A 12,705-nucleotide genomic window follows, 5' to 3' on the forward strand; every position below is an offset into this window, starting at 1 on the left:
AATTTATTCCTCAATATGGCACTTCAGGATGTTATTAAGCCTTTGGAGGGCCCTACGACATGCATACATCATTATTTGGCCCCTTGTGAGGCTTGTTTTCACATTATGAGCTAGTATGGTGGGTTTGTCACCATTAGGAGTTATTATTTGCACATTATTTTATCTTTAGGGGCCCATAGGCTAATTCAAACTGCTTAGGAGGCTATATACTGATGATAGATACATTCATTTGTATCATATGTCGACTTGGGATCTCTCTAATCATAGAGAATTTTCGCACTTTTTCCTTGGTGGATATTTTTGGAGATGGATGAATTTTGATGTATGGATTTGGGCTATTTCTCGTCTTGGAGCTTTATTGAGCAAACGAAATGTTGGTTGGATATACTCTATAACGTTGTAAGTAAATTTTGATGCTATTATTCTTGTTGTTGCATATTGCTAAAATTAGGGCTAGTTGCTACATTATCGAAATGTGGAATTGAGCATGTTTTAGCTAATTTAATGTATGGGCCAATGTTATATGAATGAAATGTCCTAGAGATTTATTTATCTCAAGAAGCTTGCATCATTTGCTTTGAAGTATAAATGCTTGAAGGTCACTTTTCTTTTCTTTCTCTCAACATTGGACGAAGTTGACTTTCTGGGCCTCCTTGATCAAGAAACCAAGTTCTTACTCATCTTTATCCTTGACTCCATATCCCTAGGTGAACTAGGCACTGATCCCTCAAAACTGGTGACCATTTCAACCCTCTTTTAACTGTTTCCCCCTTTTTCCCAAGTCTAGCCCCATAAGGTAACCTAGGGCATCAATTTCTTGGGAATTGACCCAAGGAAAAATTTTGATCTCCTATAGGCTCTTGCATTGGTGTATCCCCTCCTTCTCCTCCAAATTTGAGGCAATTCTGACAATGGAATCTCCAGGAATCTCAAGCCCTAGCTCTAGGATTGAATTGTGCCTAGGCATCCCCAAGGCTAGACCTCGATAGGATCAATTCAACCCTTTGAAGAAAGTATTCTTGTTTGATCCTTTCCCCTCACCTTGTCCAGGATAGGAGCATCATTGGTTGCTACATTCCATCCCCAAACCTGGGTTGGGTCCACTTGGCCACGTGTGGTCCCACTTCTCAATAAAAACTATTTGTCAAGGACCATTTGGGAATCCAAGTTTCCCAAGGATTATAGGGATTGAGAAACTTGTTCATAAGCCTATCCTTTCTCCCTCAACCCTCCAATCCTCACTGCTTATCCCTGGTGGACCAAGTCCCTTGCTTAAAGAGCAAGCAAGCTCCATTCTTCACTCCATCCTTGGGAAAGGGTTTTCAGGGTCACTTCTCACCTATCCATTGACATATACTTTACAAGTGAATCCCTACACTACCGGGACTCCTCCCATCGATGAAAGTCTATAAATAGTAGGGAGACTTAGTTGTGGTGACAGTGGGCTAAGCCTCCACAGTTTCCCTTAACCTAGCAGTTGCCCTCTTAGGAACCCCTTTAGGTCCCTTGCTCGTTCACACAATCACAACATAACCACTCCCTTCTCCCTGGAACATATTCTGTCCGAAAAAACTTCACAAGCCTTGGTGAAACCCATCAAGGCAAAAATCACCAGGTCTCTATCAAGAACTGTCTCACCCACACCAACTAGCTTGTAACTTGGGTAAACTTGGTGAGGTACAACAGCATGGAATCTAACTTGGACATCCTGATCTTCCTCGGTTTATCCTTCAACACTAACTCCTCGCCCTTGCTCAGACCCTGATAGAGGCTGATAATGGTCGTCCACATAGCTTTGGCTGACTTCTTCCCAGTCAAGTGAGGAATAATGTGGTCTTTGACTCCTTCCAAGATGATTCTTCTCACCTTGGCATCTCTTCTGTTATGTTAAGCCATCTATTGAGGGTCATTAGGGGCGGTGGGACAACATCCACAAACTCCCACGCCCTTGTTCCTCCAACACCACGCCAATCCTCTCACGCAATGAGAAAAAGTTGGACGCTCCATCCAACCTATCCTCAAATCTAAGACCCTAGTACGCCATTCTACCAATTTGCACTACTCAAAAACCCTAGCGGCCAAGTCAAACTAGTGAGATTCTCCCTCTGAATATCAACCCTCCGCCTAAAGATAAAACATTGTGCTTGGTCTTCAATCAAAGGCTATTATCTGATACCATGTTAGATTTCCTTAAAACCCAATAACTGATTTATGATTTATTAAGCATGCAACCAGAAAACAACCAAATTGTTGTTCTGAAAATTAAATCACAAACACAACTGAGTTTTCTAACCATAAGCATACACAACGAAAGTAAATAAAGTTGAAGACAAACATATTCAACACATAAAACACCAGCTATACCTAGGAGGCTAGGAAATCCCAACTGCGGGGAAAACCTACAATCTGTGTGTGTTTTTCTATTAGCTTGAGCAAAATAATCTTCAAAAAATATTACAGTAAGGGAACACTTCCCTTTTATAGCAAAAACCCTTTGAACAGCTCCCAAGCAAAATCAATTCACCCCATGCTCACTTATGTTGTTGTAAGGTCGTGCAGTACGACCTCTATGCACGCTAGTACGAGCTCTACGGCCACGCAGTATGGCCTCTCCATGCACTGTACGAATGCGTTGAAACTAGGCTAAGATAGAGTTATTATGCCCTCTCTTTCTCTCCCTCTTAGTCATTAATCTTGCTTGCTGACTGTTGAAACTCTAACTTCCTCTTGTTGAGCTAACACACACCCTCTATGCCAATCAAACTAGCCACTTTTATGCCCTATTTCCCCTTATAAGTTGACCTGGGCCCACCATCACCTTCAATGGTTGAGATTAAATCTTGATGAAGGGTTGAGATCTAATTACATGTTGAATTTGGCCTTTTAAATTTTTCCTAAATCCAACATTAGGAAATAGTTAATTAAATTAATAATCTGCTAAGTGGTTGTCTTGTGGGTCCCTCTGCTAGCCTTGGCATCTAGCCAAGTGTTGTAGTATTCAACAACCCCCCCCCCCAATTTATTTTTATTTTAATTATATAATAAATAATGGGGACCCTTCTTTCATGTTAATAAAACTCTTTAGTTTTCAATAAAGATAGGACATTTTTTAGTTTGTTATAAAATCTCTTAGGCTTGAAAGTTTCCCTCATCGGAACTCAAGTATCGAAGGCCCAACCCTTATAATGTTACGATAAATCAAAATCCCGATAGGCCCTCTTATTACAAAATTGATGCATTATCGGAATATTTTTATCGAACTCTTATTATATCGTAACTTTCCTTTTGAGAAAGTTACGATAAAGTTATTCCCCGATAAAGCTTCCCCGACCATTACTTTATTCATTAGAAAGGGATTTTACTAAAAGGTTAATAGAAATCACATGCCCCCCTTTTTAAATGAATATTATAAGAGTCATCGGCCCCACAACTACCACTTGGCATATCGGCCCTTCACAATATCATAACTTTTTAAGTGTGCCACTTACGATACTCAATGCTTTTGATATCTCCAACTCCGGTGCCTGCCTCCTCTAATATCCATTATCTCTGATACTCGTCCCCTCCAATACCACGAAACCTTCAATGTTCCTATCTATAGCTAATATCGGGACTTTCATAATGGGAGCTTGCTCTTAAAACTTCCGATATGCCACCTTCGATATTGAAATCCCGATATCACTTCCCGCCTCTGCTTATAGTCATTACTTTTTCAAATATGATTTATCAGAAGTTACCAATATCGTAACTTTCTAATGCATCTCCAATTGATATCTCCGATATTTTTTCTATCGATACGCTGATGTGGGCAAACCCACGTGAATTCACGTTTTGGCATTTAATATTTGAAAGTGGTGAATTTATGGTTTTCGAGATTATAATCATCCTCATTCATTGCAGTTCGATTCTATCATAATTCGCCCTTAAAGACAGAAATTTTTGTGTAAAAATTGTTATTGCACTAAGTCTTTCATCTGAAGAAGTTATCGCTCAGACCTGTGTTTTTCATTACAGGCTAGTCCCGACAAGCGTAATTCCGAAGAAATGTCTAAAGCAGCAAAAGCAAAGAAGAAACATGTTGCTCAGCAGCAATCGGCCACTCCTCCAATTGAAAACACCGATACACCAGGATTATTTTCCGACACAATCTGTTCTCTAGATGCTAGAAGTGCCTCTTGGGAATCTATCTATAAACTATTTGAGGATGAAGGACCCAGGGTCACACAAAGAACAATTACAGACTAAGGATTCTACCCCAGTCTCCAATACTACTTACAGTGATGTGGCCAATTCATTCTTGCATAGGATTGCAGCCTGGCCCAAAATCCTTCCTTATACAAATATGATTCGATGGGTCATTGACAACTTGAGCATTGCAGAAAGGAAGTTCATGACATAGAAGCATACAATCATCGAATCATTCACCGGCAGCAATTTGAGTGCAATGTACCATTTTCCACAGCCTCAGTGCAAATATAAAAAACAGTTTGTGGAGAAATTCATGAGTGAACATGACCATGCGTCAAAGCCTATTAGGGCATGGAGAAGAGATCCTAACAAGCATAAGCGAGAGGAAAAGGGTATGTATGCAGTTGACTCTCTTGTTGGTCCCTATTGCCAAATAGCCGCTATGATATGTAGACTCTTTGCTTATTCTAATACATAGAAATTTTCTGATCAATGGACACCACTGATTGATGTTGCCTCAGAAGGTTATATCTTAGATTGGGGAAATATATTGTCTAATAACCTAGCTACTCATATCTTAAATTTTAGGAGTAAGCATAAGGTTTCAGAAAATATAATTCCTCCCTTTTACATGAGTGCCTACGTAATGGATGCCTTGTGTTTTACTATGGATTTCACCTCTATGGGGTGGAAGTGGACCTTAGAAGACCTGACCCCTATCCACATATATCATGATATTCTTTGGGACTCAAAGTATCAGCCTCATTTTTATAAAATCTGCCATGGAGTAATGTTGCCTATTTACCAAATCATTTTTTATAAGAGAACTCCTAGGATTTCCCCAAAAGTCGAAACCGACTTGCTCCGAGTTGGAAACTGGTTCGGTGAGGAGTTATTTACCTATGTCTGAGTCTTTGGTAGTCTTGCTAACCCCCATGTCTTGCCTCTATATGTCCCTGACAAACTTCTTTCCCAAGAAATAGCATACCAGACCGTAGGGAATGGTATTTCAAAAGTCTTAAAGGAGTCCAATAAGAAAATGTGGCCTGTTTTTCCTCTTCAGTGCAGTATATATGCTTTGGATATTTCAAGCATGTTGGCATTGAAATTAATGTCATCCTTGAGTTCAATTTCCCCACTATTCCTAATAGACAGTATGATCCCCATCAAAATGTCAAAAAGGTTATTGCACAATCAAGCATCAGGCAGTTTTCTCATGAACCAAACAAGTTCGATGACCTATTTGAAAAAGCTTCTACCTATTCAATGGTTACGAGACAAGCAACAGAATAGTTGACTCCACAGGAGATGATTCAATTCACCCAATACAGAGTCGCAAGGCTAGCTAATTTGCCTATGAATTCATTAAATCTTCCTCAAGAAAGCACGGTTCAGGATGATGTTATAGTTGTTGGTTCCACACAGACTACTGATATGCCTCAAACAAAAGAAACAAGTGCTTCCTCCTCTTCTCAGGCTGAAGGTCTTTTTCCTAGTTCCAAGCTTGAGGAAATATGGGAACAGTATAACCAGGTTTTGAAGGACAAGGAACCGCAAGTTTTGAAGACTCCCTTACAAGAGAAGGTCTCAGATACTTCTAAAAGTTTGGAACAGACTCTGATTACAATAAAGGCCTCTGACAAGCCTTTAGAAACTGAAGACATTGAAGTTATACCAGCCTTCCCAACCTCTGAGGTTGTATTAAGGGTTGAATAAATTCCTCCACTTGATGTATTTTACAGTCCTAAGCATAAGGTTGTTGTTAAAAGACAAAGGAAGAAAAGAAAAATCGATCAATCCCAGGCTTTAGTTCCTGGAAATGCTTATTTCGAAGTAGTATGGAAAGGCTCTTTGTCCACTCCTTCAGAGGAGCTAGGAAGACTCACTCAATTCACGGGAGCTTATGCTTCCGCAACCATGGACAAAGCCATTGAAGTACAATAGTTGTTGAAATAAACGGAAGACAGAATTGTGCAATTGGAATAGAGTTTTGAGATCAAGAAACAAAAGATTGTCGATCAATGGCAAGGACAACTTATTGAACTCCAGAACAATTTTAATGCCCTTAAAATTCAATATGACACTGATTTGCAAGCCCGAGACACTCAGATACAGGAATTACAGAACAAGATAGAACAACTAAAGGTTAATCCTAAATTGACAAAATTCAAGAAGGAAGCAAGAGAGTTAAATACTCTCCTTGCTCAACAACAAATTGTGTTTTGTCAAAAGTTAGCCACTATTCATGATTTGTGTCATACAGCTAGTTCCCTGGTTGATCAATTATCAGACCTCAGAAATTATTTTGATGACAATGAAGAAAAAAATGCAAGTTTCCCAACATGGCAGGACAGCGTTGATGGGAGATTAGCTAATCTTTCCAAAATTGAGGAGTCACACAAGGAAATAGTCTTTAGAGAATGGGAGATTTGTCTTAAACATGCAGAGCAATGTTTTAAAAACCGGAACCAGTGACCGGACCGGTCCACCTAATGAACCAGGTTACCGAACAGAACCGGTCGAACCAAGACTGGTTAGGTCTAAACGAACTGGTTTTAGAAAAATACATTAAATAATTACTTTTTAATGAAAAAAACTATTTTTAAGATTTAAAACCATGATTCCAGGCCAATAGAGACAAAATATGCAAAGAATGCTCATTTATATACCATGTAAAGGTGAATATATCAAAATGTCACCGAGTGCAATACATATCATCGACAAAATACATAAGCAATGAGGCTCTAAATGGCCTCTAGAGTGCAAAAACAAAGCCTACAAACTATGAGGCCATTGGCCTACTACAAGACTCAAGTCTACATATACGATAATAGTGTTCAACATTATCACTTGAAACTTCTCATGAGTCATCATGATCAAACTCGGTTGGTTGAGTCTCGACTCCCAAACTTTGCAGTCACAAACTTCTCTATTGGTTCAATGAGTCTCAAACTTCTGAAGGTATTCTGCCCTAATATGCCCTATTACTTCATTTGGTGCTCCACATGGCTTCACATGGCCTCCTATCCCAGCCAAGTGTTGCTTGAACCTGTTAATACCTCCTCCTTCAATGGATTTTTGGCAATATTTGCAGATAATTTTGCCATCAATCATATCACAATGAGCCCATGCAGTATCTTTGGCTTTTGGAGGCACGATGACTACTACTTAGCTTAAACTCTCTGTTGTTCCACCACTCCAGCAAAAACTCAACACTCTCCAAGCTCCCAAGTAAACTCACAAACACTCCAAATGAGATGTGTGAGACAAATGAGAGGGAGAAGGGCCTCTTAAAGGCTTGGAGAGGGTGTTTTTGGAGGGAAAGGACCCTTACTTTCCCTCCAAAAACCCTAAACCACCTTGGATAAGCTGCTGCGTGGGTCCTCCGCAAGCATGGCAGGTAACCGGCCAGTTCCGTCCTAAATCGACCGGTTAGGACCAATTAGGGCTAAAAATCAGCCAAATGACCTTGTTGACCGGGTTTTTCAGCCGGTTCCAACTGGTGGCCTTATTGACCGGCTGGTTTGACCAGTTACCGATTAGGACAGGCTGGTTTTAAAAACACTGATGCAGAGGCAACAATGTTCAATGCGAGAGATATCTCTAATAATCTCATTTGAGACAATTAGTGATAACTTATTCCAGGTGAATCTCATTTCAAACTGCCTTGAGGGAGCACTGCCAGATATTAAACCGCTCACTAAAATGTGGCAGGATTCTAAATATATCTCTCCTTATTGTCCTTAGTGATTAAGAACCTTATACTTCACAATTGCATGCTTGATTCAGGTGGCTCTACTAATGTCATGCCCTTGAGGGTCATGCATCAGTTAGAAATGAATTCCAAATCTATTACGATGCATGGTCTCATTAAATATGTAAAAGTATCTCTAGTCGCCAACAAAGGCATTGTAGTATTGATGGATATTGTAATCATTGATGTGTCAGATGCATGGAGCATGTTATTATCAAGAAAATTGTGTGCTTTAATAGGTGGTCAATTTCAAATGGACTTATCATATGCCACTATTCCCGATTTTGATGGGACACCATTTGTCTTATATAGGGAACCTCAGTTGCCTGATCACGTTGAAGACATTGAACCATTATTTTTCCCTGCCCCTAGTAACAATGAGACCATAATTAAAAACCCAAAGGTTGTGAGTCATAAACCCCCTAATATGCCTTTAAAACCAATTAAGCCTCCTACTTCTCAAAAAGTCTGCCACATCAACAAATCTAACTCAAGGTCGACCATTCCCAAGAGGCAATGGTCCAAAAACCAAAGAGGGAATACCAAATAGGTGATCTTGTTTTGGTTGATAAAGACCTCATCCTTGTTAGAATCCATGGGAAAGTAGGTGTGGGATACTTTTATATTGCTAAACTTGATGGTGAACTTTTACCTTCACCAGTGAAGGGGAGTCGCTTCACTTTCTTTGATGGAAATTGACATGTTTATATAATGCATAGTAGTTAGTTGCATTGCATATTGTGTGAGCATTCTAACATCATTCATATCATGTTTCATGCTAGAATAGATTTTATTTTCGTACGGACTTTATTATCTTCATATAAAACATGGGTGATACCCTACACCCAGTGCACATGCTCCCAAACAAGTTGATTGCAATGTGCAAGTTACAAGTCTACAAGCCCAAGGATTGTTGGAGTTCTCATGAACTCCCTGTTCAAGCATATGGATCATGCGCTCTACAGTGAGCTCATGTCCCCAAGTTGGAGCCAAATGTTACCCACCAAAATGGGTAACCCTATAGGAGAAAAAATTTCTCATATTCTTGACAGTCAGACGGTCAGCCACATAACCTGCCCCTGACAGCTACCACTAGCCAATGATATGCCATATATCTTCGCAACTTGCATCAACCATTTGCTTCTCACCCATCCAGCATGAGCACATGGATGAAGGTGGGCCTCCACTCAAAAGGTACTTTGGTCATTTTGCAATCAAGTGCTTATACTTGTTTGTTCTTGGGCATTTGATATGGATTATGGGGTGATTTGGAAGAATGATGGGCTTTGATCGTGATCTTGTTCTCTCACCTTAAATGGGGGGTTAATCTTTGATCCTAGTTCAGTGGGACCTCCCTTAACGGCCCAATGGGTATAGGAGGGGCACTACTTGGGAAGCCCTGATTGAGATAGTGTAGTTCCATCTACCCCTATGTCATACTTAACACTTTCCATCTCACATTATAAGCCCTTATCTCACCTCCATTCTTTGAGTTCAACCTGTCATGAGTTCTTTGGGATTTGGCATCCATATGTCCACGTGCTTGGGTAGGGCCTGGAAACTTTGCCCTAGGAGGTTGTTGCAGCTAAAAGAAACACAAAAAGCATATCATGGCCACAGGAAAATTAAAGAAAAATTAAAATGCAAAAGATGGCCAGGGATATACAGATTAGCACGTGGGAAATTTCATTGTGTTTTGTGGTTGTTCTTTGTGACTAATTTTATGCAAAATTCCGCTGCTAATTTTCTAAGTTAAAAGTACTGGAGTATTTTTGTTTTACAGTTTTCGGATTTCATTTTATAGCAAAAAAATTATTTGCTGAGTTGAAGTAATTTCTGGGGATAAAATAGTTGTAAGAAACTTAAATCTGAACCTAGTATTTAGAAATTAACAACACATCCATCAAACAAGTTCAAAGCCAACCTAAGCGCATCCTAGGTCCATCTAGGCACATCATCATTCAAGCTAATGCCTTGGCTTCCTTCCTCAGTGTTTCAGCATATAGAGGTGTAGGAAGGGGCATGTAACCATGTAAAGGATCCTCAAAGCCCAATGCTCATCTTAGTAGGGGCAACATTGGGGCTGCAGTGTCATATGTGTTCTCAAAGTTGGGCTAGACGTCCTTCACTATGCTGGAAAGGTGTCAAGCCATCCCTCAAGGGATCTCTACTGCATGTGTGATGAACCACCTAAAACATACTCTCAAGATCAAGTGAGATCAACATCATTAGGTACAAAAACCATTAAAGTATCATAGTGGACCATATTCAATGTTAGGGGCACAAGAATACTTCACACAAACATTTCCTTCAAATGTCTTTCCAGCTAATGTTTTGTAGGCAAGTTACCCTACTTATGTTTAGGGATGATTATGCAATTAGCCCATCAATCCATAGATGCATGTGATGAGTGTTTCAAGTAGCCAAACACTCACATAGATTTTTCTTTTCAACCAGATATGTTACGAGAGTTTTGACTGATTTCTCGTAGGCTGCTCCCAAGTTCACCCAGCGAAGCCTTCTCAGTCCTGAGAATTGGCCAGAGGAATTATCGAGCTTTGCATTAGCTCTTTCGCAATGATAGATGATGACAAGGACATCAGTACTCCCTCTTCTACTTCTACCTCTATCTCTGTCTCTCGTGTTGAGCAAGGTATCCTCTTCTTTTAAGGTTTACTTTGTTAGCTCACCTTTTCTCATTTTCTCTTTTTTATTGTACTTTCAGATGTATTATTTTATCTGTTGGAATTTGGGAGAGATTATGACACTCCTATAGTCTGTTAAATGGTTGTATTTTCTAGCCTCATCAACCTATTCTTCAGTCATTTATAGAAATTTAGAAAATTATCTATCTTAACTGTTCCTTAATTTCGTATATAATGTTCAAGTTGGTAATCCTCTTGTATGGGAATTTTGTAATTCAGAGGTATAACTTAGTATACACAAATAAGAGCAAAAAACTAAATGGTATTGAAATGTCAATCTATGGTAATTCAGAGGTATAACTTAGTATACACAAATAAGAGCAAAAAGCTAAATGGTATTGAAATGTCAATCTATGGTAAAACTTGTCAGGTATTATGAACATCCAGAAAGCTTTAAAAGTCTATCAGAAGGCCTGGAATTTTATACATATGAATATACTCTAGCCCAATCTGGGCATCACTGATATATTTATTTCTTAGCAAAGGATTTTATAATATATATATATATATATATATAGATATAGATATAGATATTGAAACTGTAACATGTCAAATGGGTCTAGCCAGGTCGGTTGAAACTTGAGAGGAGGGGTGTTATTGCTCAAGGTTCAATCCCCGTAAGTGACATGTTGAGTTCTTAATGAGCATATTATTAACCAAGCTTCGAGCTTCTACAGAATCTAGCTTACTCTAGGCACCATCCTTGCAATAGGGGAAGTGCGCAGTGTGTTTCTCTGGGAAATGCATTACAGAGAAAAATATCAAAACAGAAATAAAACATAACAGGACAATGAAAAGTAAACAACACACATCAATGTTTAGGCCTGCTGATGAGGCCTTTCTTTGTGTCCAGCAATGGGAAAATTTTGGGATATCCCACATGTTTCCGAATTAGAAGTTTTTCTTTGGCAGTAATCCCGTATCAAAGTTTATGGAATTTTAATATGATAAGTGAAATTTCATGGGCTTCATATTATTATCTTTTTATACCTGTTGCCTTCAGCAAACAATGACATATTTTAACAACAGAAGAAATAACATAAGAAAAATGTACAGACTTGGTATAGTACAAACCTGAAATTCTCTCTGAAGCACCAGCCCCTGTGCCAAACTTTCCAGCTACAAGAGCAGGCTGATTCACAGAAAATGTGACATATAATTCAGTCACATGCATAACATTGCCGTAAGCTTGTATGCAATACAAAGGAAAAGATGCATGAAAAATAGATTTACATGGGAACGAGGGTCAGCAGTAGCCATCTGGGACTGTTGGTACTTCAATATAGTCCAATCATATACAAAATCAAACTGAAAACCTGCAATGCATCATGAACATACCAGAATTTCAAATGACCCCTATAATAGATCCAAAAGCTCCAAAACATTCAGAAGCTCATCATACTCTAATACAACAAAATTTACGTTTCAATGTTACTAAATTGCAATGGAAGATTTTCTGTCCGCAACACTCTTACCCTCACGAATGAAAAGTTCACGAAATAAAACCTTCAGGTAAGCATAATCTGGCTTGTCATCGAATCGCAAAGACCGACAATAATGGAAAAATGATGCAAACTCCTTCGGATAAGATTTGCACAGCACCTGCTCTAACAAGCATGAGGAGGTTGTACATGATCATGGTCCCGAAGATATATATTTACAGGTTATAAAAGCATACCTCAATTGGAGTTGACATTTTTTTCTCACTTATTTTCTCATACTTCTGCTTTTTGGTCCCAGCTTTCAATCCCTGCCATGGAAGGCTGACACAACCAAAAAATAAGCTACGACATATATAGTACTAGAAAACCAGAAATTTTGGAGTAAATAAACCATAAGTTCAAAAAAACAATGTGCAACTGACCTTCCCCTCAAGAAATACATAAGCATGTATCCCAAGGACTCTAGATCGTCTCTCCTACTTTGCTCTGAATAGGATACAAAAGCTTAAATACGGTGTCACAAACCCAAGAAATATCCTGTCTCAAATGTACTAGCTAAACAAATTGATAAAGAACAAAGACCAAGTGTAGATTCCCAACTGTACTGTAAAGAGAC

The 12,705-nt window shown here is 39.1% G+C and overlaps 1 protein-coding gene across 2 annotated transcripts in view; it reads right to left on the reverse strand.

Moving 5' to 3' along the window:
- The window catches only part of LOC149159432 (serine/threonine protein kinase HRR25-like), an 86,509-nt gene that overhangs the window by 14,106 nt on the left and 59,698 nt on the right, over positions 1–12,705 (reverse strand). For both annotated transcript variants that reach the window (XM_089436481.1, XM_089436480.1), the window contains exons 9-13: positions 12,512–12,575; positions 12,326–12,410; positions 12,123–12,249; positions 11,881–11,963; positions 11,722–11,779 (exon numbers count right to left, since the gene is read on the reverse strand). In XM_089436481.1, coding sequence (XP_089292607.1) covers positions 11,722–11,779; positions 11,881–11,963; positions 12,123–12,249; positions 12,326–12,410; positions 12,512–12,575 — 417 coding nt within the window. The remainder of the gene's footprint in view (positions 1–11,721; positions 11,780–11,880; positions 11,964–12,122; positions 12,250–12,325; positions 12,411–12,511; positions 12,576–12,705) is intronic.

Source organism: Pinus tabuliformis, chromosome 5_2 (assembly GCF_031772625.1).
Source record: "Pinus tabuliformis cultivar Carrire ecotype Pingquan chromosome 5_2, CPIR1, whole genome shotgun sequence".
Lineage (NCBI taxonomy): Eukaryota > Viridiplantae > Streptophyta > Pinopsida > Pinales > Pinaceae > Pinus > Pinus tabuliformis.